The sequence below is a fragment of the Salvia hispanica genome, chromosome 4 (assembly GCF_023119035.1).
Source record: "Salvia hispanica cultivar TCC Black 2014 chromosome 4, UniMelb_Shisp_WGS_1.0, whole genome shotgun sequence".
NCBI classification, from domain to species: domain Eukaryota; kingdom Viridiplantae; phylum Streptophyta; class Magnoliopsida; order Lamiales; family Lamiaceae; genus Salvia; species Salvia hispanica.
In genome coordinates, this window is record NC_062968.1 from 41,860 (window position 1) to 68,681 (window position 26,822).

The following is a 26,822-nucleotide window of genomic DNA, read 5'->3' on the forward strand; positions in this document are numbered from 1 at the left end:
ATACATCATCATGTTGGCTGATACGTTATTAATGTTTGTATTCGGTACACTAATTGGTTTAGTATACCAAATCCATCTATTTAATAATAGTAAGCATGTGGACATGAATTTGTCTTTTTTATCGTATAGGGAAACTAATTAGAATGATAAAAAATGAACCTTATTAATCAATGAATCGATGACATGAAAAAGGGATATGCTATTTTTTCTGTTTAAGTACAGGTGTACGAATGATAATAATTTATCTACCTAAACCATATGATTTGGTTAATCACATGGCTTATGTTTGTAATTATTGCATAGTCGGTTGTACTACTACATAAAAATATAGTACTAACTATAGTATATATTTGATACAAATGTTGTTGTCATGTGAGGCGAATAATTGAAACGAAACGAATCAATACTCTACAAAATAAAATTCTAATACTAAATTATTAACGTTTACTTCTTGTTGATAAATTTATTAATAGTTACCCAGTTGATTCTTGGGTTCTATCCAAGCACTAACTTCATTCCACTCATCATTCATTCGTTTGATGAGAAGGGGAATTCGGGGCACCAACCTCGAGTCCAAGTGCTAAGTCTCCAGAGTCCAGAATAAGCGTTTCTTCTCACGCTCCCAGTTGGGGTTGAAACTCTTGAAAAGTGATTTTATTTCTTATGTCCCAAACGATCCACGTAATCACGCAATCACATAGAACACCGTTGTCCAAAACTTCTTATCTAATTTCTAGAATGGTGACCCTTTCCATGCTTCGAAGCATACAACTGGTTCTCTGTGGAGATCAATATCCCATCGCTTGCAACAGTGATACTACAAGCTACTCGACACCTTGCAACTAAACATAACATGCTCCATTGTTTTTGTCTCCATCTTGCAATAAACACACCGATCATCACCAATTCCACTCACACCAATTCTTGAAAGTCTATCGTCCTTGGTATCGATCATGAGTGGTACGGAAATAAATTGAGTAATATGTTCCTTCTCCAAGAAAAAAGTATTTCTAGTATTAAGTCTACCCTGTAGAATAACCCACAAAACAAGTTGTGCTCGGGATGAGGCAAGATTTCTCCAGGCAAGAAGTCCTTGATTGTGTTGAGAGCTCTCACTACAAAGTCGATGGTTTACCTACAAAATAAAATTAGAGACAGAAAAATATGAAGATTTGTCAAGTGACCAGATCCTCACATCCCTCATGTTTTTTCTCAGAACAGTGTGATTCGCGGCTAGTAGCATATCCTCAAGTACATCATCTTCCCATGCAAAGAGTTTCATTCTCCTAGACAATCTCTAATTCCACTCCCCATTGATCCGGGTCCCATTTCTTGGATGTAGTGTCCTTTTTGGGAGGACAAGGTAAAGACTCTAAAGAGTCTTGGAAGACACTCATCCCCAACCCAACACTCCATCCAGAATCTCGTTTGGGCTCGATTTCCCACTCTGTGGATCCCTTTCCTCATCATCTCTTGAGTTTCATTGTTAAGCCCTTTGGTACTTGTGATTTGTCCCAAAATGCTTCCTTGGATGTTTTCCTTCATTTTCAAAACTTATGTCTTATTATGATTAGATTTAACTATCTTCTTCCATAGTGGTTTCTGTTCATCGGCAAATCTCCATCACCATTTGAATAACAAAGCAACATTTCTAATTGATAAATCTCCGACCCCCAAGCCTCTATGCTCAACTGGTTATTGAATGACATCCCACGCAAAGATGTTTCCCCCCTTCTTTCCCTCCTTCTTGCCCCAAAAGAATCGTCTCTGCATTTGTATGATGTGTCCTGCTACTTTCATAAGCATCTGATAGAGGCTCAGGTAGTACATAGGAAGATTGATTAGAACCGATTTAATCAAGACCAATCAACCTACCTTCGATAGACACCTTGCTTTCCACAATGGTATTTTGGATGCAGTTGCTGAAATCTCACCTTTTGCATACCCAAGGATCCAATATCTTGTTTTATTAAAGGATGAAAAGATGAAACAAAATTGGGATGTAGAGAAAAAACTACTTATATGGAGGCTTGGTTGAATTATGGATTAAAGGATGGTATCCAAATTTTCCTTACTCGTCCGAGTAAATATGCAAAGACTTACCTAAAGCTAAAAGATGGTTGGGACACAAATGAAGTATACCTCATGAGTGTGGCTATACAACTTTGTCGAGGATGGTTGGTCCTTTGTTAGTGGTCTTATGGTTGTCGAGTGGTCTTCTTGGGCTTGCTTTTATGAGGTGGTGGTAGGTTGTGCATGGTTTGTCGATTTTGTAGTGTTTCTTTGTTTTTGGGGAGGCTTTGTTATTGTTCAAGCTTTTATACTCTTTTGCACACCATTTTTGAATGTTTGAGCCTTTCTTTTTATCAAAAAAAAAAAAAACATTTTGCTACAAAATGTTACACCAATTACTATTTTGTACTCCTCATTTTAGGTAAAAGCTAACGGCGTTTAAATATACATCACAAAATGTATTATGCATAGTGAAATTTTTTATAGAGTAAAGGCCAAATTTGGTCCTGGTCATTTTACGTTTTTTGTCCTAAACATTATCTTTTGGATTTTCTGGTCCTAAACATATGAAATTTGATCATTTTGGTCCTCCGTCAACATTTCCGTTAAAAACTAACGGTCAACGGGTTTAATCCCAATTTTGACCAAATTAAACTTTTAATTTTGATTTTTTACTCCCTAATTAGTTCCCTAATTATTTTTATCTCACACACGCAGTGAGAGCTTCAACGGCAGCTATGCGATTCTCCAAAGACGAAAAAAAGCTCAGCATGGCAGCGGCGGCGCTCGCGATTCTGAGATGGATCAGGACACTTTTTTCCCTCATCACGATGCTGCTCTCTCTTCTAATCTTCTCCGCTCCGATCCTCCTAATCGTCGCCGACGCGCTCCTCCCCTCCGCCTTCCTCTCCGCCGCCATCCCAATTACGACTTCCGCGACTCTCTAATTGACACCCCCCTCGTCTCAATCGTGCGCTCCGCCATCATCCTATGTAAGATTTCTCCGAAATTAGAGCTCCGATTATCCGATCTAGTTTTTAATTCGTCGAATTGCGAGGTGATGTGACGAAATTGGGGGAAATTTCAGGTGTTTACAGCTTCTGCGACGGGCCGGGGCTCCCATTTTTATTGGGTTTTTCAATTTTGGGATTCTTTCGATTTTAGAATTTGTGAATGGATGGAGAATTTGAAGTGATAAACATACCATCATACAAATCTGAAAGCATAAAATATATACTAAAAAATCATTACATAAATATATAAAATCAAATTTTGAAATCAACAAATTTCTAAAAATATATTGCTTAGTAAATTTGGCAAAAATTTCTCAATAAAATAAAATTACCAACTGATTGGAATCAATAAAATAGTTTATACTACTAATTAAGAATTAATCTGCATCGATCTTCTCTTCTATTCCAATATGCATTCATCTTACTTCTAATCTCTCCCAACCTTTTTTATCTGCTTGCCTCCTTTTCCGTTCATCATCTCCAGCACTTTCATCACCCTATGCCGATGTCATCTTCTCCATCATGTCGGATTGCCTCCAGCTATATTAGAACTTCAAACAGAAAATAACAAAACTCGCCTTTTATAACCCTACCATTTTGTCATGGAACACACACCAATGACAATTAATTTGTCATCGGGCTTGGCCATCTCATAAACGCGTACATATCTCACTTTGATGACCGATGGAGTATTGTTAGGCTATAAAATTCAATAAGGAAAGTGATATTCATACGGAAAACAATGTTTTGTTGGAGAAAATCCAACAATGGAAAGGGAAAAGCCAATGAAAAAGTGAGTAAGAAGGTAGCAAATTAGACATATTTATAGAGGGTTTAGGCTAATGAACTTATTTGGATTCACTAATAATTAGTTACGTTACAAAGTCTTGATAAGAATTAAGTTAGATTAAATAAATTTTCATGAATGGAATTATTGTGTAACACTTTATACATTGATACATACTATAATTTATACAATAATTATAATAAATTCACTTAATTTAAATTAGTGCCTAAAATCATACAACCTTCCATTACTACGGCAAAGTTAGTCAAACTATGACTCTAAGTTCATAACTTTGCATTTAATTGATAAGAAATTAATTATAAAACTATACAAATTCAAATTATTTCATATATATTTAAATTGGTCCATAATTTATAAATATTTTAAAGTAAAGATAAAACTTATAAATATTTTAAAAGGCGCCCTTTATGTATGTATAGATATATAGATATAGATTGCATGTGACAAAATGGAGTACTATTTGAGATGTAGTATAACAAATAGAATAATCCTAACATTTAAATGATTTAACAAAAAAACGACTGTACCCAACCCTAAACCCTCAACCTCAATTTCTCTTCTCCGCCAAAACCATTTCAACAGCCAAACCCAAAGCACTATCCACAATTTGGATTCAGTTTGAGATGCACCAGAGTGATGCAGAAGCTTTTACGCAGAACGCCCGCTGCTGCCCCAATTTCATTCGGCAATAACAACACTCCTCTCTCTCTACCCGTCTCCGCCTCCAGCTTTATCTCTCTACGGTTCACCGGCGCCTCCAGGAAAATGTCGTGTCTCGGCCAGCCGACAAATCCGTTTTCGTCCGCAGCGGTGCGTGGCCTCAAATTGACGAAATTGCGCCCCTGCAGCTGCGCCATCGACAACAGCAGCGCCAATGCGGCGCCGCTGAGGGCGTGGGTGGTATTGAAGGAGAGCACTAGGCATGGTGGATTGGGAGGCGGGTCCCACAGGGCGGCGTGGTTCGCAACCCTAGCCGGGAATCCGAGTACGGGCGGCGAATTCGCGGTTTCAGAGGAGAAGCGCTTGCAAAGGAGGAAGAATGGGGGCAGCGGCGCGGTGGTTCCGGGGAGCCCGGATTTGCTCACTATTCCTGGAGTCGGTCCAAGGAATTCGAGGAAGCTCGTGGAAAAAGGGTTTGAGGGTGTAGCTCAGCTCAAACAGCTATATAAAGATAAGGTATATTTCTGTTTTTGGCTTAAATTCAGGTCACTATTCAATTCAAGTTTTATTTTGGTTGGTTCACTCCATTATAGCAAAATGTGTTTTGAAGCCATTAAAGCTGTGTCACTTTGTTGTTTTCATTGTGCGTTTTGAGTATGGCAAAATATTTGAATAGCTGAATTATAAGTTGAGCTTTTGTAACATGCTCTTGTTATGGTGCAGTTTTTCGGTAAATCTAGTGAGAAGATGGTGGAGTTCTTACAGAGTTCGGTTGGGATCATACACAAGAACCATGCTGAGAGCATAACTATATTTATCAAGGAGAGTGTGGATGAAGAGCTCAAGGAAAGTATTAAGCCTAGTCAAAAGAATCGGATCACTTTATGTGTTGAAGGAAATATCAGTGTGGGAAAGACTACATTCTTGCAGAGAATAGCTAATGAAACCCTTGAGCTTAGAGATCTTGTGGAGATTGTTCCTGAACCAGTTGACAAGTGGCAGAATGTTGGTCCGGACCACTTCAACATATTAGATGCCTTTTATGCTGAACCAGAGAGATATGCGTATACATTCCAGAACTACGTGTTTGTTACAAGAGTTATGCAAGAGAGAGAATCATGTGGCGGTATGAAGCCCCTGAGGCTTATGGAACGGAGCGTCTTCAGTGACAGAATGGTAAACGACTAAGTTCCTCTCTTTTTGAGCATGATGACAATATGTGATCTCTATCTCCTGAGCTTTTTCAGAAATGTTGTGTTTGATCAAGCTTTTATTACAACAGAATGACGAAGAAGAAGACTGGCAACCTATTAAACAATCCATATTCTTATGCGAAAACCAAGATATTTGTCTAATGTGTGAACTTAATATTGAGAAACCTTTTTGGTTGTTCACTAATATTGAATCAGCTTTGCTTATCTTCTTGATCGATTTTCTTAATTTAGGTCTTTGTGAGAGCTGTTCATGAGGCAAAGTGGATGAATGAGATGGAAATTAGCATTTACGATTCATGGTTTGATCCTGTCGTTTCAAGTTTGCCCGGACTCATACCTGATGGATTCATCTACCTAAGAGCAAGTCCTGATACTTGCCACAAGCGCATGATGCTGCGTAAGAGAGCAGAGGAAGGCGGAGTCTCTCTGGACTACCTGAGGGATTTGCATGAGAAGCATGAAAGCTGGCTTTTCCCCTTTGAGAGTGGCAACCACGGAGTTCTATCAGTCAGTCAACTTCCCAAGGACGATGATTGGTCTTTACATCCCCACATCAAAGACCGCGTCTTTTATTTGCACGGTGATCATATGCATTCGAGCATCCAAAAGGTACCACCCATCATTGCACTTGCAAAATTATTCCAGGCTATTCTTTTCGTCATTTTTTCCCATCTCTGTGTTTTGCCTTTTGTTATGGAGCAGGTTCCTGCCTTGGTTCTCGACTGTGAACCAGACATCGATTTCAGCAGAGATGTAGAAGCTAAGCAAGAGTATGTTAAGTTTGGACTTCTCCCATTTCTAGACAGTTTTTATTGCTGATCTCATTTAAACACTACATGGTTTTTATCTATCTCAATAAGATTCTAGTATAATAGATTAATCTAATCTAAAGCAAGCTCTGATGCATTTCTTTATCTGATCACGTTTGAGTTATACCTCAAAATTTATTTACATTATTTTTCATCTGAAAGATATGCTCGCCAAGTTGCTGAGTTCTTCGAGTTTGTCAAGAAAAAGAAAGAAGTTTCCGATTCAGTCATAGGACAAGACACACGAACGAGCAACCAACCTTCGGTGCTGTTGCCCCACAATGGAAATCTCTGGATGCCGGGACAGCAGCCTTTCCCAGGCTCAGCTGTTGATTTTAGGAAAGCTATGTCGTTCATGCCTAAGTAGAAAGTGACTGTTTTAGTTTTATCCTCATGTAAAAAGAATAGATGTCTAGTAAATCTTTTAGCTAACAGCTCTCTAGAGATTGTTGAGAGTTGTGATTTTGTGGATTGTAGGTTGCTTTCTTTTTAGGAAGCTGACTTTTGGAATTTGAGAAGAATGTTATCTCTCAAACCTTTGTTCCCACTTCCCTTTTTTGGGATGAAGTTTGATGCTCTCTCCGTTAGTTAAGTGGTACGTACCCGTGGTTATATAAGCTGTATTTCGAATTTTGAAACTATTAGTACTAATTCTTAAAATGTGTTATCTTTTCTCACCTCATGTTTTCTTAATACTTCATTGTTTGGTTCAATGTTATGGTACTATTATTATATGTAGTGATACATAGTAGTTTTATAAAGTTTGTTTGTTGACAGATTAACATTGTAAAACTGCCAAAGGAGCCAAATTAAAGAAGTGAACTTTATTAATTAGTGAAAATGAGTGAAATCATATTTAATTTTCATTGTGATTTATTTCTCCAAAACTATTGGTTCAGCTTCAGCCACAATAATATTTAAAAGCCCAGGAAATGAAGCTCTCGACAATTTCCACAAGTGCAATTCAAACTCCTAAAATCACAAATCAGTCTCCTAAAATCACAAACCCTTGTTCCAGATTCATCGTTTTGCTACAATCCTGTATAGGAATTGAGCTCAACGAAATCGGAATTGCTCGATGTGGGATTATGCCCTTTGCAAATATGAAGTAGAAATCAAGCTGAAGCTGTTGTCAAAAGTCGTTGAAGGCTCGGGGAAGGAACAAGTGTTGAGACTCATTCATCAGCCAAAAACTAGCCGTTGGTGAAGTGGTAGTTATAACTGATTTTCTGTTTTGAAATTAGTTGGTTATCTCAAGTTGTTGTAGTCTTCTATATTTAGCTCGGTTTTCTCAGTTTGTATAGCAGAGAGAAAATCACACACACACAGCAGATTGGGGGTTTATGAGCTCTAGCTTGTGATTAGCTTAGGGCATTCAATTTGTAAGTGTGAGCCATCTTCTTGAGAGTGTTGATTCAATAAACTTCGAGTGACTTCTCCGTGGATGTAGGCAATCTTTGCCGAACCACGTAATCGCTTAAGAGTGCTTTACTTTTCTTGTTTGAGAGCTTTCAATCGGTAGTTTAATCCTAACACTCAATAATGGCGATGAACGGCGGATTGAGATCTTGTGCTTCCAAGCTTATGAATTCGGCAATTATGCCCAAATCAGGTATACCATTTCTTTCTATCATTCTCTTTTTCGTAGATCTTTTTCTTTGTTTCTGGTACAATTTGTGTAGTTTTGGTGATTATGCGAATCCGGTTTACGTTTTTTTTTTCGTATCTTTAACTAGTTGTATTATTTATTTTAATTTTTCTGGATTCTTCCGTAGCTATGAAAAATGAAAAAAAACTGTGCTGATTCAGCTGCACATACATACTTCTTTCTGTGATAGTAATGGTAACTATTTATGTGCTCTTTCAGTTGCTTATGTTGATAATGCTAATAATGTATGCTGATTTACTTCACTTTTAATAAACTTTGTATGGTCTGTTCAATGTTTTTTACTGTTATCCTGGATAATCTAAAGAATGTGGGTCTTTTTCCTTTGAACTGGTCCTAAAAATTGGCTATACAACTTACAAAATGCATGTGTCTTAAAAATATTTTACTTTTAGTGAATGTATGAATGAATAGAAATTTGGAACATAGTTATTGGAGTTTGGGAGTCTTTTGTATCATGTATGTCTTCTGGTTTCTCTTGTCTTATCAGATCTTTTTCTCATTATGTTAATGTTTTGTATCTAAAAAAGAGCTTAAATAATAGATTTAATTATTGAAATGATCATTAAAGTTTTTATATCATTTCTCTAATGTCATAAAGCTGTATTTTGCACTGAGAAAATAGTAGGTAATTAGTCTCCATTTTGTGGTAATCTTTTCTTAGTTAATAGTATATTGTAAATTTAGTTAAGTATAATTATTTCAGTATTGGATATTGTAGATTTTTTCTGTGGGATATTGTAAAAAAGTAAAATTCGTTGCTTATTCACAGGGAACAGGGGCATTCACTCAACTAGCATAAAGAAGATGGGAGGAGGTCATGGCCATGATGAGCCATTCTATCTGCATGCAAAGCACATGTACAACTTGGACAGGATGAATAATCAGGCACTGAAAATGAGCCTTTCCGTCTTCACTGCATTTAGCATTGGTGTTGCTAGTCCCAGTTTATGCAGTAGTCTATCAGCAAAAGAAGACTTCCTCAGCGTAATTTTTCTTGTTGATATCTGCATTTGTGGCAATAATTGACATTTGAGCCTTGTGTAGGAAAGAAGCACTGACTGAAAAGAATTTAACAGTCGTTTGCATTCACTGTCTTTATGTCGTCTACCTGCTTTGATTTGTTCCAACTACAATGCTGCAATGCAGATTTCCCTTCTATCAGCATTTCACTTTCACACTTTCTGGGATTCACTTCTTTGTGGCAATAATATTTCTTGGATCTGTCCCAAATACAATGCCATTTATTCTTCTATCCTCATACATGATGTTTGCATCTGGATATACATACCAATCTTCTTGCTAAAGTCTATATTTCTTGTGCTGGTCAGCACTTTATTTTTTGACAGTTGAATCTGAAAATGAGTAGCTCCATCTAGTATCCTCAAGGGCCTTGAGGTTGCTGATTTGCATTATTGAGAACTTAGAAACTGCTGTAATTTATGTACTAGACTGATCTAATTAAGAACTAATGCTAGTGCCTTCATTGCTGCTGGTGTTTAGTCATTGTTGTCTTCCTGAACATAGATTTGTATAATGAGTAATTGACACATTCAATGACTAGAAACCATAGGGAAGTTAGTGACCTGACCAGACATCTCATTATGGCAAATGGACTTTATTAGTAGATGAACATACACATGTGAGATTTTTATTAAAAAAATCCCATCGGCGCGAGTCAATAATTATAAACTAGATAAAGATGTTACTCTCTTGTTCGAGTGTTGTATTCAAATGATCATGAGACGCTCCATATACGTCTAGACGGACAAATCCCAGACTAGAGATCGGACAAATCCATATTCCTCGGCGGCCTCGTCTAGAATATCTTTAACCAATGGTTTTTTCAAGAAAGAGATGGGAAGAACAAATCTTGAGATTTCCATGCCCACATACACCACAAAATGCCCTTTTGGTGCAATTTTCTTACCATCAACTTCTACTCCTGTCTCCATTTTTATGAAACTATTGATTGGATATAGGAATATATTGGTGAAAGGGTGAGAGTGTTTTGGAGGGTCTTTGTTCAAACTGTATAGAAAGGGATAGAGATCTTGCTGTTTATATAGGGCTTGAACAAATGTGCCTTTTAAGATTAAATATAGTTTATGCTCAATGTGATTATATATACTTGTCAGGAATGTTAGTAATATAATAATGAGCTTCTAATTAGAACTATAAACCACTCTGGTCCGTATTTACATATTGATTAAAATAAATGGATAGTTGTATTTTAAATCATAAAATTTCTTTGACTTTTGTTCACTCATATAATTTTTAAATTATAATAAAAAAATCATAGCTTTTCAATTTTTGTAATTGTCTCTTTTATGAAAACCGAAACTAATATGAAAAATTAAAATATTATTTGGCAATATTAGTACTACTAGTAAATTGGTAGGGAAGAATGTGACATTTGACCTGATTTAGGACTAAAGTCACCTGAAACTAATCCCCAAATCTCAGAATTTCAACCGCCTAAACCCAGAATTGAACAATATTCTCCTCTCTCTTAACTAATCTGCATCAGGAGAGACTAGAGAGATATAGATATAGGAGAAATTTATTGCATTTCTTGAAAATCTCCTCACATTCATTATGCAATTGAAGGCCATAAACACCTTCGCTGTGACAATGATGTTAACCGCTGCGGTGATCATCCTCTTCTCCACCGGATTTCTCGAATTCCCAGCTGCCGATTCCGCAGTCCCATCACCTAAAGATTCGATCTTCTACTCTCTTTCGAAATCCGATTCGCCGGAGCCCTTCAGAGATTTGTTCGGAGCGTTCAAGAAATGGGATTCCGAGGTGGGTTGCGCCCAATTTAGGGAAACACACCGAGATTTACTGGTGAATGGGTCGAAGATGTCGTCTTTGCAGAATGCGGAGGGGGGAATTGAGTGTGGTGAGCTGCAGATGAAGCATGTCAGCGTTCTGGTCAAAGGGTGGACTTGGGTTCCTGACAATATGGATAATTTGTATAGCTGTAGATGCGGGTTGAGCTGTTTATGGACCAAATCTTCTCTTCTTGCTGATAAGCCTGATGCCCTTTTGTTTGAAACAACCACTCCCCCAATTCTGGTAAAATCCCCCTATTATTTGGTTATTTTGAGGATGATATGTGAATATCAGTGATTTGGGTTAAAGTTTTTTGTGATGTTTGTTGTGTCGTCTGCTTTTGTATTTTCTGATTCTGTGAAAGCAATCTGCAACTCTAGTATTAGCAATACTTGCATTTTTTTGGTATCCTGGTTTGGGATTGTAGTCTCTGGTAGTTGGCTAGGGAGGATACACAAAAATAATTCTAGTTAATCCACCATTTACTTTGATGGTTTGGTTAATTTTGGACTAGTTTGGCCATCTTATCCTCCAAGTATTTAATTCATCATATCACTCAAAGTAAACACCCCCGTAGTGTGTGGTTCTTGATCCTAACAATTAGTGAAATACTGAAATATGATTGCCTAAATTGAAGATTGAATCCATTTAGAATCACTCTAAGCTACTTGATCCTAAATCAGATTGACTACGACATTTGTAAGCATTAAGTTAGTGAAATTTGATGGCCTACATCGAAGATACTAATTTGTGTAGGATTACTCTTGCGTGTGATGGAGTTCTGAACCGCGGAGGTGTATTGCGATTATATCAAAGTAGTGTGAGGGCCGAGAAACAAGGGCTAGAATGTAGGTGTATTGCGTTTGATGTCTGCTGTTGATCTTACCACTGGTGCTATTGGTTTTGTCTAATCAGTTAGTGAACAAGGGCATATGTTGAGGATAGTACTTTAAGGATGATCTGAATCATTCTATAGAAAACCTGGATTAGAGATGATTGAGGTGCTTCCCTACAGCACTGTCGATATTAGGATTAGAATTTAGGCTTGTGTGGGCAAAAGGATAAGAAACTTGGCAAGACATTAGCATATTGGGCTGACAAATTGTAAAGTTCAATATTCTTGTACTGGAAACCAGCAGGTTCCCATTTAACTCCATCGTATTTAGTATTTTCATTACATTTGACAGAGACGGGATGGTGATCCACTTCGGGTGTATATGGATCTTGAAGCCGGTAGGAAGAGGTCGGGCAATGAGGATATCTTTATTAGTTATCATGCTAGAGATAACGTCCAGTCAACTTATGCTGGGGCAGTTTTTCATAACAATCGAAATTATCAATTATCTTCTGATAAGAACAATGTAAGTGTTTCACACATTTCATTCCATTTTATTCACATGTCGCTTGTACCTTTCGCACTTTTGCTTAATCTTGAGTTTGCCTTATCTCAATCTAATTGGGATTCTTGATTCTCAAGGACACACTTGTTTATTGGTCGTCGTCTCGCTGCTTACCTCAAAGGAATCAGCTTGCCAAAAAGATACTCAGCCTGTTACCCACCCACTCTTTTGGGAAGTGCCTGAACAACGTTGGAGGCCTCGACCAGGCACTCTCCTTCTACCCGGAGTGTGTGAAAGATCCCAACGAGAAACCCAAATGGTGGGATCATCTGCATTGTGCCATGTCCCACTACAAGTTTGTCCTTGCAATCGAGAACACCGTGACAGAGAGCTATGTGACGGAAAAACTCTTCTATGCTCTCGATTCTGGGGCTGTTCCCATATACTTTGGTGCCCCAAACGTCTGGGACTTCATACCTCCTCATTCCATAATAGACGGGACACAGTTCAGTTCCATCGAGCAGCTGGCTTCCTACGTAAAGTCCTTAGCTAATGATCCTGTTGCATATGCTGAGTATCACGCGTGGAGGAGATGTGGCATTGTAGGTAACTACGGAAAGACTCGTGCAGCTAGCCTCGACACGTTGCCGTGCAGACTGTGTGAACAAGTGAGCAAGATGAATGGGAGAGATGCAAAAGCTTTGTAGCAGCAGTTGTTCTAGTTGGAATATGTTGATTTTTGTTGTGATTTTGATCTGCTAGAATTTTTAGAGTATATATATAACCATTGGAAATGAGATGTAGAAAGCATGAAGATTGACAAATCAATTTATACAGAAATCTTGCTTAGATTTTGAACTCTATAATAAAAAAAGACCAAATCCGGACTGTTTTCATTTATTCAGGATTAAAGATTCAAAATGTAATGTTTTGAACCAAAATCATCCCATCGCACTATGTTAAGAGCATCCGCAGCGGCGGGCGTCCCAGCGGACGTCTGACCGGTGTGCCGGACGTCCGCATTAGACGTGTGACTAGCGGACACGGACGTCGCTTGCGGACACCGGAGTTCCGCGGCTTTCTGACGACGTCCGTCGGGACGTCCGCAATTGCGGTGCCATGACGGACGTCCTGATTTTTGATTTTTTTAAAACTCTATATATACCCGTTCGGCTAGCGGCAAACTATAGAGATTCAAAGCATAACATGTACTTTGTTTGAATTGCTTTTTGGTTTGGGATGGTTTTTTTTAAAATTTAAATATGTATGTTTTTTAAAATAAAATCGTTGCATTTTTTCCGTAATTGTGTCGAAATTTTAATTCTGTAAATTGCATATTTGTGAATTTGTGATTTTTTATTATTGTGGATGTCGGCCGGGATGTCCGCCGTTATGCAGTGGGATATCCTCGGGACATCCTTGGGGATGTCCGCCATTATGCAGTGAGATATCCTTATGACGTGGCAGTGCAGTGAGAGATACTTATGACATGGCAGAAGGTATTTTTTGAGAAGTACGTCGGGATGTCCCGGCTGAAATCCGCACCCCTGTGGATGCCCTAAGGACTACAAAATGAACTAAAATGAGCTTTAAGACTCACTGTCTTATAAATCGGGTCGGGTGCCGTCGGCCCGCTTGAAAGATCCGAATCAATTACGCATATCGTTAACACTTTCCCTGAGTTGCGTTCACGCGTAAAGCCTTTGCTCTCTCTCTCTCAACTACTATTTCGATAAACTGAGCTGCTAGTAGCTAGATTTTACTGGTAAAAATGGAGAATTTGGGAATGGTTTCGTCACCCAAAATAGTGTTAGGAGTCTCCCCCAATCCGAGGAACTCATTAATTCCACTTTCCAGCAAACAATTTGTAGGTCTTCCAAATTTACTCAGAAAAACGGGGACAAGTTGCAGGAAGAGCAATCCTGCTCATTCCGTCTCGGTTGTTTCTCTGCTCGAGGCGAGGAAAGCCACCAGAACTATAGGTAAATGAATACAATTTTGTTTAGTTTATATGTTTCTCGGATTAATATGTAATTTCTTTATCGGAAAGCATGATGTTCGTGTTATATCTGTATCCAATCCCTAATTTGAGAGGAGTTGATGATTGGCTAAAGAAAATAAAATGTTATTTTGTGCTGTAGGCAGTTATGGGAAGCTAGAAATTAATTGCAAATATATCGCTGTGAATTCATGAGTTTGTTTCTAAACTCACTTTTAAATCAATGAACTGTATAACAATGTAATGTATAGTATCTTCTCTTCCTTAGCGAGTTAGTTTGCATCCATCAGTGCTTGTTTTGTTATTGGCCTCTGTAACAAGCTTTGTGTGTTGCTTCCTGTGTTTGTTACTGCATTCAATAATTTAAATCTGATGTAGTTTTCTTTTTACTGTTAATTCGATCATTTCAGTGGCGGAGAAAGTTGCAAGGGATTGTTTTGCTAGCATTGCTTCTAGTGGCCAACAAACATCGTCTGTTGGTACAAATCCACAGATTTCAGTTCCACCTAGTTCTTCTCAAGTGTAATAATCCATCGATGTTATTCTTACCACTTTCTTCACAGCTATGATCTTATAATTTTATATATTCCACATAGATAGTAGTATGATTTTGTTAGCATGCACTCTCTCATCCTTGGCGTAATCATTACCCAACTTCTTGATCTCTCAAAATAGGGGCTCGCCTCTCTTCTGGATTGGTGTTGGTGTTGGCCTCTCAGCACTTTTTACATGGGTAAGCCGTGCTTTGTCACAGAAGTTTCATTACTCTTCTTCCAACTTAATTATGCTCTTTAACATTTTATTGACCTACATTCATTACATTACAGGTGGCTGGAAGAGTAAAGGTGAGTCACGCCTTTACCGCCCTATTGTTCTCGTTCATTTTGTTAGTTATAGTCCGTTAGTGTGATCTCTCTCTGATTTTTGTAGCATCAGCTGAAATAACAGTGCTACTATTAGAAAATACATCTATATTCATGCTTCTTTTACTTGTCATCTTCCCTTTTTATTTGTTCCTCTTTTTTCCTGATCTACATGCAATGGATCAAGTGATTGAGGTCCATTAGTTCACTTTTTATTTTATCCACGAATCTTACATTGGAACATGTGTATTAGTATAGTGTCATTAGTGTGGAAAAATGGTCAATCATAAATCGCCACTCCCATTCCTTTCCTAGTCTGACTTTTTTTGAAAAATCACATTGCTGCAGAAATATGCAATGGAACAAGCTTTTAAGACCTTCACACAACAGATGAATACTCAAAATCAAAATAACCCATTTGGAAACACTGCCTTTGCACCTGGCTCACCCTTCCCGTTTCCACCACCACAACCACAATCAAAGAGCTCGGCATCAGATTCCTTCAAAAGTGGAGCTCCTTCCTTCAAGAGTGGAGCTCCTGCAGCTTCTCAATCTATAACTGATATACCTGCAACAAAAGTGGAGGATCCTCTGCCAACATCTGTTAACAATAAAGTAGAAGTGCAGGATGCACCAAAGAAATACGGTATATATAATCCTTTATAAATATGTCACATCTTTTATTTCCGTTTCCACATATCCTCCGTCCTTATGTTCTTCCGCCAATATTCATCGGATCTGAGTATACATGCTCCATTTTCAGCATTTGTAGATGTCTCCCCAGAGGAGACGGTGCAGAAAAGTTCTTTTGAAGACTACAAGGAATCGGTGCCTACAGATCCACCCAATAATTACTCACAGTCATCCGAGCAAGTAAGTTGGACCCTCACAGTCACATTGTCTGGACTTGTAATTTGTTATGATGTTATCACATTTTGGTCAATTGAATCATTTGAGCATCTTCCAACAGGTTTCTCAAAATGGCACGGCTTCAAACCAAGGAACAGGGGCATCAGAGGGTCCCTCTACTAGTAAGTTCGGACTGCATTCCTGTGTAGTTTAGTGTTTGTAACTACTTTCTGAACTATCTAAACCTACTTGGAGTTGTTAAACTTAAAAATATTTATAAGATTTTACATGTAACATATTATAATAAAAATTTATTTGTTCTTATCCATAAAAGATGAAGCTTGAGAAGAGACCATGTTTACAGTTTTTAGATTGTTTCTTGCTTCATTTAAACTTCTTTCACAAATTAGAAATCAATTAAATTTTCATCCATAAATAAACAGGTAACCCCCTCTTGTCAGTGGATGCATTGGAGAAAATGATGGAAGATCCAACCGTTCAGAAAATGGTTTTCCCGTGAGATATCCTATACCTTTACTTTGAATGGTTTTACATTGTTATTAATTTCACATGCATATTGGATGAGAGCTGAGACCTGTTAGAGGTAAAAGAAATGTTGTCCCATATAGAAGGTCAAACTATTTTTATCGTGTGCCTACTACTGGGAGTTCTTATTGGTTTGTTATTATTTGCAGTTACTTGCCAGAGGAGATGAGGAATCCTACCACCTTTAAATGTAAATTTGACTCTCCACACACTTCAAATTTTATGGGAGCTTTGATTTTTGTTGTCTAGTTTTTAATTTGTGGTGAACATATACTGTTTCATATCCATTACGTTTGAAGGTTTTGCAAAGCATGTTTTTTTTCTCATTTGCTATTCCAGTGGCTTAATTGAAATATATTAACAATAGAAGGAAAGAAAAGGGAATTGGGAACCTCAGAAACTTTATTGATTTATTCTTGACTAGTTCAATGCAAAGCTGAAAACTTTCAGAAAGATTTTGTTTGTAATACAGCAGTGGCATTTTCTCACTCTGCTGTGGACTAAATTATGAGAATTCTAGATTTTTTCATTTCAAAACTTTCTTTCTGAAGCAGAATCTTAATTAAGAAAAGGAGGGTAAAAGGGGTGAGATCCTTAAGTTTTACTAATGAATATAATTATGAATTATATCCTAAACTCTTCAATGAAAATTTCTAATTACCTTATCCATGTAATGCTACAGGGATGCTACAAAATCCAGTGTACCGTCAGCAACTTCAAGATATGTTGTAAGTACATCTTTATGTCCATTGGTTTACAATTTTGGAAGATAGTAGATGCTTCTTCCATGGACTCAAAACATTAAAATATGTTAGTTTCGCTCCATTCTGCTAAGTAAGTTTGTGTATGTATTGCGTCAACTTCAGAGCATTTAGAATATGAATTAGTTGCTGGTTTGTTTGGTTGGTTGGTTGAACTGTTGATGTGGTTGCCTATACTGGATCATGCAGGATCTTATATAACAGTAATGTTTTATTCTACTTTATGTTTTCAGAAATAATATGGGGGGAAATCCTGAATGGGACAGTCGCATGATGGATACGTTGAAGAACTTTGATCTCAGCAGCCCTGAGATCAAACAACAGTTTGGTGCGTATTGCCCATTTTACTTTGTTGATATCTAATGTCGATAAGGAGATATGTTGCAAATATTTACACCTTCTGTTTACTTAATGCAGATCAAATAGGCCTCACTCCTGATGAAGTAATATCCAAAATTATGGCTAATCCCGATGTTGCTATGGCATTTCAAAATCCAAGAGTCCAAGCAGCCATCTTAGATGTAAGCAATTTCTTCAATTCTCATCCAATCTACTTAAACGCTCCCCCCTCTCATCGTACTCTCTTGTGTTATGTTGCACTGCTATGTGTGTCAGCTTCTATTTTTGATTTTCCTCATTCTTGCAGTGCTCTCAGAACCCTCTAAGTATCGCCAAGTACCAAAATGACAAAGAGGTAAAAGCTAAAGGCCTAACATAATCAGTTCAATCAAACTATTATTCCATGTTCAGTTTTTGCTAATGCTTGAATCTTCATATTCTCTCTTAGGTTATGGACGTGTTCAATAAAATATCCGAGCTCTTCCCGGGAACTTCACCTTAAACTCTTGATTCTGTCCATCTCCTACCAAAGCAGCAAGGCTATGAACGTGCTTTAATTTCCCCGGATAAATTTCGTATGGAACGAGCTTCATAATCTTCGATGCATCAGCAAGCCCCGTGCTACAAGTACGATTGCCAACATTTTTGCGTTTCCTCCACCTGCGAATACATTGTTTTACTTTGGGATGGTGCTTCTTCAAGTGTTGGTTTGGTTTTTGTTAGTTGTTAAACCAAAACCCCCTCACTAGTTTCAGATACGATTTTCAGCTGTTCTAGTTTTTTTGGTGAATGATGTTTGAGATTTTCTGAGATGTTGCATATTCATATGAGTTATCATATCTGGTTGGTTGTGAATTTAATGCAACTGAGGAATAAAACGTGGACAAACTATTCAATCTGTCTGCATGTGAAATTGTTACAGAAATTGCATAATTCAATTTAAATTAGAAAAAAATATGTTAAGATGGGTTCGAAGTTGGGGCCTGGGGGTATATAATTGAATTATTTTTATTTTCCTTGTTGTCACAAATTACTTTTTGAAAAATTTATCAATTTATTTATTAATAAAATTATAAAAAATATACTTAAGAGGTAGACGTATTTGGTATTTGAAATTGGAATTAAATATAGAAACTTTCTATTTTAAAATATTTTTTTATTTTACTAATTTTTAATTAAACTTGGTACTATTTTAAAAATATATTTTTAGGGTAGGGAAGGAGTAGTAGTTTGAAGAAAAATGTTTTAATGCTCTTGTTTTCGAAAGGCTAAATTCTAACTAAACCAACTACAGTAATTCTCAAATTCTCCATTCTCCCATTCTCAAATTCCTCGAGAATTCACGGCTCTGTCGGTTCAATTATTAGCGATCAATTGCTCCAAATCCAACAGTGGAGCTGAGATTGAAAGAGTTTGCTGACGAATAAAGGAGTATATTTGTAGTGATAGAGGAGTTACACCGAGTTGAGTTGAGTTTCGTTGAAGTGAGCCTCTTCCTGTTCTCAATTGCAGGTTCCGTTAGCTCCAATGCACTAATAGTCTGTTGATTTTTCAATTATGATGCGTTGATGTTGGGTGATTTGGGCCTTTTTATTGTGTTTTGCCTGTTCGAAGATTACGTTTTCGGAATTTCTTTGTTTTGTTCTCGATGATCACTCACAAGTTAAGGTGTTTGTGTTTTTGCCGAGAAAGTTATTTGAGCTTATCAACTGTGTCGAAGTTCAAAGTGATATTTTGAATGCCTCCCTTCATATGATTATAAGATTTGATTTTATCTCGATCTTCATAGATTTGGAAGCTTCACTAAAATATCTACATCAGATGAAGATCTGGAGTATACTAGTATATCTAGAAGAAGGGAAGTTATAATAAATGATGCTTTTGATGATAACAAGCTCATTACATCATCTTCACGTTGCTGTTTTGCTTTGATCAACTCAAATCCATGGTTGTCGCATAAAAAGGCAATACTAGCGCTACAGTTTTCCATGTAAGATGATTTCACTCACAATCAATTTTGTTAGATTGTAAATTACCACTTTTGGCTCAATCATGTATCAGATAAGCTTTGGGATTATTCCTTGTGATCCTGGCTTTGCATAATTCTTAGCTTTTTTGTTCATTGCAAAGCACCGGTCCTACTTATTTCATACCTTGTGATCTAACATGTCTACAGATTGGAGGAGCTGTAATGGAAGTCATGAGCAAGTTCTTAATTGCATCGGCACTTATGTGGACCGTGCCTATTGCAGTTTTATATGGGTTCAACCATAATTTCTTCCCTGGTAATCTTGCCCTCACAACTTTATCTCATCCATTTTCTCACTTTGTTGATTTGTAGCTTCTTTTTAGTTTCAAGCTTCTTTAAATATGCCTTCTATTTGACATACCTGATTGCTGGTGGTGATTAGTAGTAGATGCATCTCCTTGATTACTCTTTGAGGCGTTCACTTTGAGTGACATGATGGATAGATAAAAATATTCCAAGCTGATCTACCTTTTAAAGGATTGATTAATTTTGAGCTTGTTTGGTTGTCTTATCCTCACGTATTCAGTTAAAAGTAATACTAGTGTATTATCAATCTATCCTATCGCTCAAACTGAATGACCCCTTGTCAGAAGAGTGAAGGCTATCTCCTTAGAGTGACTCACACACTTCAAATTGCAACCATTTCTTTGGTTTCACTCAAGATTATATGGCTGAAAACCACATTTATCAAACTCCACTACCACAAACATAGTTTATATGAATTGTTCAAAATTTTACCAAATTTTATTAAATGCCAAAAAGGTGATTTGCAATTATATGTTTGTGAAAGACAAAGTTGCTGCCACTCTTATCTCATGTATTTGGAACAGGTTCAGCTAGTTTGTCCCATGAAGCCCTGACATTGTGGAGTGGAATCCTTGCAGTGATCTCCGTAAATGTGGTTATCGTACTCTATATCATCTCGGCCATGAAAGAGCCCCCATTGGACAAACACGAGCCAGATCCTAGATTCCTAGCAGATGCAAAGGCTAGCATAAAGCAGCAGCTGGGACCAACTGAAGTCGACCCATCATCAGACCGTGCAAAACAAGAATAGCTGATGTTATCTTAGTACAAGGTAGTTTCAGCTCTGATTTCCTCAGAGGAGCCGGACGCATATGAGCAGGAGAGCCCTTGACAAATGAGCACCGAGATTATCGATAGGTTTGACCTGCTTCACTTCCATGATCAGAGTTTGTGTATTGAGGCAAGAAGTCTAGTGTTTGGTCTTATTTTTATTTATTTTCATGATTTTTCTTCATTTTTGTTTGGATATGGAATTCAGTTACCACTCAGCATTTTTGTAGTTGACATTTATAAAAGTGATGAGCATATTGGACTTCCATTCCTTTACATGAATCATAACATACCTATTTTAAATTCTTCTTCTATACGGCATCTCTCTCTCTCTCTCTCTCTATCCAAGTTAGAAAAAAATAAATTAATTGGTATAATTCTGAATATCATCCTCATTTACTATGTAATGTAGGGGTGAGCATTCGGGATTCGGTTCGGTTTTTTCCTAAACCGAAAGACTGAATTTAGTTCAAAACTCAAACCGAAACTATAGTAATTAAAAGCCATATGTTTAAAGAAGCCCGGAACTACAACCTGTTTTAGTAAAAAGCCCAATAAATTAGAAAAGTTTAACAGCCCAAAATTCATCAAAGCGATGAAATAACGAAAAAAAAAGAGTTGAGCAGATTGAATCGGCGCGCCGCAAACCACCATGCCCACCGTTAGGGTAGGCCGAGATCGTCTGTTCGCAGCTCTAGGGCGCACCTACAGTATGCATTTTACTTTCCCTATCTATTTACGTCTATATTCGTACTTGTATAAGCTCGTTGAAGCTAGTGGAATCTGATTCATTTCCCATTTCTAAAGCTCAAGAAGAGTTTGAAGACTTGTGCTTCAAGTTTGGAATCGAGCTCGACGATGTGGTGTGTATAAATTTTTATTACTACCAGTCAAATTTGAGAAAAGCTGGATTTTTTAAGTTGTAATTGATGAATTTTTGGATTAATGTGGAACCAGACGACGGAGAAGGCAATTATACGAAAAGAGAAGCATTTGGAAGAAGAGGAACCGTCTGAAGACGAGGAAGTGATTTATAAAATTGAAGTTCCAGCTAATAGGTAGTAGTATACTAGTAATTTTTTAATTATTGCCAATCTTGTTATGTAGATGCTGCTGCAATGTAGGTCCAATAAGATGATTAAAACGAGTTAATTCCCAGTTATTGTAAAAAAATATCATAGTACTATGTGCTAGTGAAGTGTGATCAATTTCAATTGGTTCGGATTAGCAAAATTTGCTATCCTTTTCCTGATTTGATTTATACGGACAGATATGATTTACTTTGCCTCGAGGGTTTGTCACAAGCTCTGCGAATATTTGCTGGGCTTGACCCAATACCTACTTATACTGTTGCGAACATCAGCAAGGAATCTATGCTCAAAATGCATGTCAAACCAGAGGTTCGAACAGAATAAAGCTAGCTCATTTGATAAATTATTTATTTATCATTTTCTTAGTTGGGTTGCTGCTTGATTAGTCATTTTTCTTTTAATACAGACATCTCAGATCCGCCCATATGTTGTGTGTGCTGTTTTAAGAGGTGTTACATTTGATGAAGCTCGATATAATAGCTTCATTGATCTTCAAGACCGCCTTCACCAGAATATTTGCCGGTAAAGCTATTTAATCTGAGACTCAACTGACTACTTATCCTTCTTTCATAAAAGAAACTCCATGAATTATATATTAGGATTGTATAAGGTGATTTAACTGTATCAAGGTGGCGTTTGGATGCCTTCAGCAACCTTTTCTGGAATCTGGATAGAATTACCATTTCTCGTAATTTCCTTTTGATTTTGAACTTCACTTATTTGGCCTCTTATTTCTATCTCTTTCCTTGCATGTATATAGGCGAAGAACTTTGGTTGCAATCGGTACACATGATTTGGATACAATAGAAGGCCCTTTTACATATGAGGTATAAGTATATTCTTCTACTATTTTGTAATACCCATGGGAGTTACTGCTTTTATAGTTATGATCTTTCTTTACTCATTCTAGATTTTACTGTGCTACTTTGACTGGTTAACTATCCTTTTTGGTTTGTTTCCAATTTGAAACATAAGAGCTAGGTAAAGCTTGCCCTCCAACTTTTAAATCTCAAAAGATGGCCTCATCCCGTTTGCAGTTTGCACCATTCTCTTCGATGGACACGAAATTAGCATTTAACCAATTATTTCTGTGTGATTTTTCAGGCTTTATCACCAAAAGACATAAAGTTCACCCCACTAAAACAGGTATTTTTATTTATGTTTGAAGTTTTTGTGAATCTAATAATTATTTTCAGGAATGATGTGATAGCAGTGAAGGACTCAAACTTCACAAATTCTTTTCAGTTAAAATGGTGATATTCAATTTGTCATCTCTTTCAATAAAACTATTAGCAATAGAAGGTAACCCTTACATAGTGACATGTGGTGCAAAGTTAATATATATATTCATACTGTGTTACTGGAATAGTACTTGATATATAAAGAAACCTGCCAGTTTCCCGTTCTTCACATATTCAAATATTGGTATACTCAAAACCACTTATAGAGCCATTCCGTTTTGATAATTAGATTAGAGCCATTCCATTTTGATAATTATTAATAGCTGCATGCTTATTGCTTAATATTATAAACATTCTTTTCATTTATTAAGCTGAATCTGTTGAATCTCCAATTTCTCAGACAAGGAACTTCTCAGCTGACGAGCTAATGGAATTTTATAAGGTGAGCCATACACTTCATTACTTACATGTTGTATTTTGTACCAGTAGACATCAAGTTCTTGTCGCGAGTTGTTCCTCGGCAGCCAATTCTATTTCAATGGATTCACTGGTTAATGATTATGGTTTTGTGATTTGTGATCATACATTCCCTTAATTTGTTTGGCAGAAAGATTTGAAATTGAAGAAGTTCTTACATATAATTGAGGGATCACCAGTTTACCCTGTCATATATGACCAGAGAAGGTAGTCTACTTTCCCTCAATCATAGGGTATTGTGCTATTAGTCATGTACTCTTCTTTTGCACTAGTTGTGTCCTAGACATAGTAGTTTTGTTTATCTTCATATGTGTGCCTAATAATCTTTATTCCTTGAAATTTCATGTCTAATAGTGACAACTTAGCTTTTTAGTGCTTCTGGCTGCTGTTCTGCTTGCTTAACATTTGATCTGATAAATGCCACGACACTTTCTGCAGAACTGTTTTGTCCTTGCCTCCAATTATTAATGGTGCACATTCTGCCATTACCTTGAAGACAAAGAATGTATTTATTGAGTGCACTGCCACAGACTTGACAAAGGCCAATATTGTTTTGAACACAATGGTATATATAGAATAGATCTGCTTCTCTAATTTCTGAACTGTGACGTCTCTCGTTTTTCTTAGTACTTGTGTTGCCTTTTATGCAGGTTACCATGTTCTCAATGTATTGTGAAAGGAAGTTTGAGGTTGAGCCCGTCGAAGTGACTTACACCGATGGAAGATCATATGTTTCGCCAGATCTGTCTCTTTACCAAATGGAGGTTCCTTTGTCATACATCACCAAGCTTATTGGGGTATCCCTGCCAGCCCATGAGGTATCATATTCTTTCGATGATCAATTTCCTCCTTGATTGTTGTCATTTATGCCTCATGGGGATACTAGTTACTACTAAGAGATCAAAAAGCTGACAATCATAATAGATATATACATCTTGATGAGATGTATCATTATTAGCTCGAGCCTATGTAGGATGACTAGGGACAGAAAAGCTGCGAAGATGGTTTAACTTAAGACTAACATCTATATATATTTCAGTCTGCTTGTCTGTTGAATAAAATGCAATTGCATGCCAAGCACTCGATATCAGAGAAGAATGAAGCCAGCTTCACAATATCAGTTCCTCCCACTAGAAGTGACATTCTTCATCTTTGTGATGTGGCCGAGGTATCTAGTTTCATCTTCATCTTATGCTTGATTTATATCTGCTCATTGCCTTTGTAGACCTGACAATTGTTCCTCTTTTCCTTCTTTTTTAGGATGTGGCTATTGCTTATGGCTACAATGAAATTCCAAAGATAACATTTCCATCTGTGAAGCCACAATTATTGAATAAGTTCAGTGATCTTATTCGAGAAGAGGTAGGATGATACAGATTTAATATTCTATGTTTTTGCTTATAATTAATCATTTCAATGTTTAATATTCAATGTTAATTCATTCTGCCAAATATCTTTTCTGCTTGTAACTTTGAGCACTTTTTCTATTCAGCTGGAGTTTCTTGCTTTTGACCTGGTTTAGTGTTACTCCTCTTAGATTGCAACAGTTGGTTACACCGAGGTTTTGACTTGGATATTATGCTCAAGCAAAGAAATTTCCACCATGCTTAACCGTGAGGAAGACAAAACTGCAGCGATTAATGGAAATCCTCGCTCAGCGGATTTTGAGGTTCAGTTAATTTTCAATGCTACTTTCCCAGTTTTATATATTTTTGGCTTGTTAATTTTGTTGATCTACTCGTTTCAGGTTGTCCGCACCACTCTTATGCCCGGCATATTGAAAACAGTTGGGCACAATAAAGATCATCCAAAACCAATCAAAGTAATTATAACTTCCTTACATTCTTGCTGCTTCTGCATATATTAGCAGGAATAGTTTCATCGTAATGACAGACACAACTTGTACAGTAGGAAACGAAGGAGAAACAAATGCATACAGCAGTTGACTTTACATTAAATTACTTTTTCCCTTCTATTTTTATGCATGTATGAATTGCAACTCTTTGTGATCATGTGGCTTAGACACGATCCATATGCTTTCATGTAATGCCATTTTATGAAATTCCCACATTGTACATTACTAAAGAGCATGAATATTTTGTTTCTTAGATATTTGAAGTGGGTGATGTGGTGCAATTGGATAAGGAAAAAGATGTTGGTGCATCCAATCATCGAAAGCTTGCAGCTTTACATTGTGGATCTACCTCTGGATTTGAGGTACCCATTTCTAACCTTTTAATTTACTTGTAAGTTGTAACTTGTAGTCGGCTTTGTCACTTTGTTCGTGCCACATTATAAGTAAACGAGATTCCTTTTCTTTCAGCTTATACATGGCCTTGTAGATAGAATCATGGAAGTAATGGGAACTCCATTTGTATCACCTGGTGACAAGACAGGCTACTACATAGAAAGTTCAAATGTACGTCCTGTTTTAGCTCTTCAGTGTCATATAGATCTAGTCTCGAATGATATGCTCACTACAATGTCCTGGCTGCAGGAGCCGGAGTATCTTAAAGGTAGACAAGCACACATCATATTCAAAGGAGAGAAAATTGGCAATTTTGGAATCGTGCATCCACAGGTACACTGATCATTCGACCCATTTACTCAGTTATTTTTGCCTTTTTACAAGTTTTCAGGATTTAGATTCTTGTAGCTCGTTACCACGTTTTGCTATCCATGAGAACACTTCATGTTTGATTGCAGGTTTTGCATAACTTTGACATTCCAGACCCGTGCTCATTTGTGGAAATCGACATTGAGAAATTACTCTAAAGCCTAACAAAACCATATACTGAAGTTTGAATCGTCGATGGAGGAGATAGATAGGAAAGGCTATGGTTTTCATTCTGTTACATTTTAATGTAAATTTTGACACATGGTTTCTCAGCTTCTCTAATACTTGAGATCAAGTCATATTTTGTTGGAATTAATTGTATGTTTTTTACATGAAAACCAAAACTTTTATGTTTGATCCAACTATACAAATTATATATGGTTATAATTTGTTTCCACACTTGGTCATGCATTTTGTACTCAGATTGTAGGCTAAAGTAATATTCTACCTCAGGTAGTCATTATTTCACACAAAAATATAAGTAGATTAGTCTCCAAAAGAAAATAAACAAAGAAGCCATTATCAATAATTCCCTCCGAAGAAAAATCATGAAGTACAAGAATGTGTTGCAAGTTGTTACTATAAACAAGTTTAGAATATTCTCAACATAGTTACAAAAACAAAGAATAATG

General features: G+C 37.0%; 4 protein-coding genes and 1 pseudogene across 9 annotated transcripts; all 5 read left to right on the forward strand.

The window, feature by feature from the left end:
* Positions 1-4,438: 4,438 nt before the first annotated feature.
* LOC125223257 lies at positions 4,439-7,194 on the forward strand. Its single transcript, XM_048126326.1, has 5 exons — positions 4,439-5,010; positions 5,218-5,670; positions 5,940-6,317; positions 6,411-6,478; positions 6,680-7,194. The coding sequence occupies exons 1-5, from the start codon at positions 4,471-4,473 to the stop codon at positions 6,882-6,884; spliced, it is 1,644 nt and encodes a 547-aa protein (XP_047982283.1). The 5' UTR covers positions 4,439-4,470; the 3' UTR covers positions 6,885-7,194.
* Positions 7,195-7,635: 441 nt separating this feature from the next.
* Positions 7,636-9,350, forward strand: LOC125223258 (annotated as a pseudogene).
* A 1,270-nt stretch (positions 9,351-10,620) lies between these two features.
* LOC125218992 (alpha-(1,4)-fucosyltransferase-like) lies at positions 10,621-13,210 on the forward strand. Its single transcript, XM_048120829.1, has 3 exons — positions 10,621-11,264; positions 12,209-12,382; positions 12,499-13,210. The coding sequence occupies exons 1-3, from the start codon at positions 10,782-10,784 to the stop codon at positions 13,066-13,068; spliced, it is 1,227 nt and encodes a 408-aa protein (XP_047976786.1). The 5' UTR covers positions 10,621-10,781; the 3' UTR covers positions 13,069-13,210.
* Positions 13,211-13,972: 762 nt separating this feature from the next.
* LOC125224101 (protein TIC 40, chloroplastic-like) lies at positions 13,973-18,578 on the forward strand. Its single transcript, XM_048127447.1, has 14 exons — positions 13,973-14,343; positions 14,771-14,882; positions 15,036-15,093; positions 15,188-15,205; positions 15,572-15,869; positions 15,987-16,096; positions 16,194-16,254; positions 16,516-16,588; positions 16,768-16,808; positions 17,301-17,346; positions 17,613-17,707; positions 17,797-17,900; positions 18,026-18,073; positions 18,167-18,578. The coding sequence occupies exons 1-14, from the start codon at positions 14,133-14,135 to the stop codon at positions 18,218-18,220; spliced, it is 1,329 nt and encodes a 442-aa protein (XP_047983404.1). The 5' UTR covers positions 13,973-14,132; the 3' UTR covers positions 18,221-18,578.
* Positions 18,579-18,949: 371 nt separating this feature from the next.
* LOC125222954 (phenylalanine--tRNA ligase beta subunit, cytoplasmic-like) lies at positions 18,950-26,589 on the forward strand. 6 transcript variants are annotated; one of them, XM_048125864.1, is made up of 23 exons: positions 18,950-19,230; positions 19,508-19,708; positions 19,895-20,003; positions 20,632-20,911; positions 21,451-21,534; positions 21,632-21,687; positions 21,782-21,882; positions 22,095-22,224; positions 22,322-22,437; positions 22,676-22,742; positions 23,020-23,061; positions 23,497-23,538; positions 23,704-23,780; positions 24,012-24,138; positions 24,224-24,391; positions 24,613-24,741; positions 24,834-24,935; positions 25,111-25,242; positions 25,321-25,395; positions 25,683-25,790; positions 25,897-25,992; positions 26,071-26,154; positions 26,280-26,589. In XM_048125864.1, the coding sequence occupies exons 5-23, from the start codon at positions 21,477-21,479 to the stop codon at positions 26,346-26,348; spliced, it is 1,779 nt and encodes a 592-aa protein (XP_047981821.1). In that variant the 5' UTR covers positions 18,950-19,230; positions 19,508-19,708; positions 19,895-20,003; positions 20,632-20,911; positions 21,451-21,476; the 3' UTR covers positions 26,349-26,589. The 6 variants fall into 6 exon arrangements, with proteins under 6 accessions (XP_047981821.1, XP_047981819.1, XP_047981820.1 ...); XM_048125862.1 differs by having other exon boundaries at positions 18,950-19,202; positions 20,578-20,911; XM_048125861.1 differs by having other exon boundaries at positions 18,951-19,230; positions 20,578-20,911.
* The last annotated feature ends 233 nt before the right edge of the window (positions 26,590-26,822 follow it).

Bases quoted from the DNA above. Each gene is read 5' to 3' on its own strand.
- LOC125223257 (XM_048126326.1), top strand. From the start codon at position 4,471: ATGCAGAAGCTTTTACGCAGAACGCCCGCTGCTGCCCCAATTTCATTC. The intron at 5,011-5,217 runs GTATATTTCTGT...GTTATGGTGCAG, and splicing joins AACAGCTATATAAAGATAAG to TTTTTCGGTAAATCTAGTGA. The intron at 6,479-6,679 runs GTATGTTAAGTT...TTCATCTGAAAG, and splicing joins GATGTAGAAGCTAAGCAAGA to ATATGCTCGCCAAGTTGCTG.
- LOC125218992 (XM_048120829.1), top strand. From the start codon at position 10,782: ATGCAATTGAAGGCCATAAACACCTTCGCTGTGACAATGATGTTAACC. The intron at 11,265-12,208 runs GTAAAATCCCCC...TACATTTGACAG, and splicing joins CAACCACTCCCCCAATTCTG to AGACGGGATGGTGATCCACT. The intron at 12,383-12,498 runs GTAAGTGTTTCA...TTGATTCTCAAG, and splicing joins TATCTTCTGATAAGAACAAT to GACACACTTGTTTATTGGTC.
- LOC125224101 (XM_048127447.1), top strand. From the start codon at position 14,133: ATGGAGAATTTGGGAATGGTTTCGTCACCCAAAATAGTGTTAGGAGTC. The intron at 16,809-17,300 runs GTAAATTTGACT...GTAATGCTACAG, and splicing joins GAATCCTACCACCTTTAAAT to GGATGCTACAAAATCCAGTG. The intron at 18,074-18,166 runs GTAAAAGCTAAA...ATTCTCTCTTAG, and splicing joins AGTACCAAAATGACAAAGAG to GTTATGGACGTGTTCAATAA.
- LOC125222954 (XM_048125864.1), top strand. From the start codon at position 21,477: ATGCCCACCGTTAGGGTAGGCCGAGATCGTCTGTTCGCAGCTCTAGGG. The intron at 22,438-22,675 runs GTAAAGCTATTT...GCATGTATATAG, and splicing joins CTTCACCAGAATATTTGCCG to GCGAAGAACTTTGGTTGCAA. The intron at 25,396-25,682 runs GTAATTATAACT...TTTGTTTCTTAG, and splicing joins ATCATCCAAAACCAATCAAA to ATATTTGAAGTGGGTGATGT.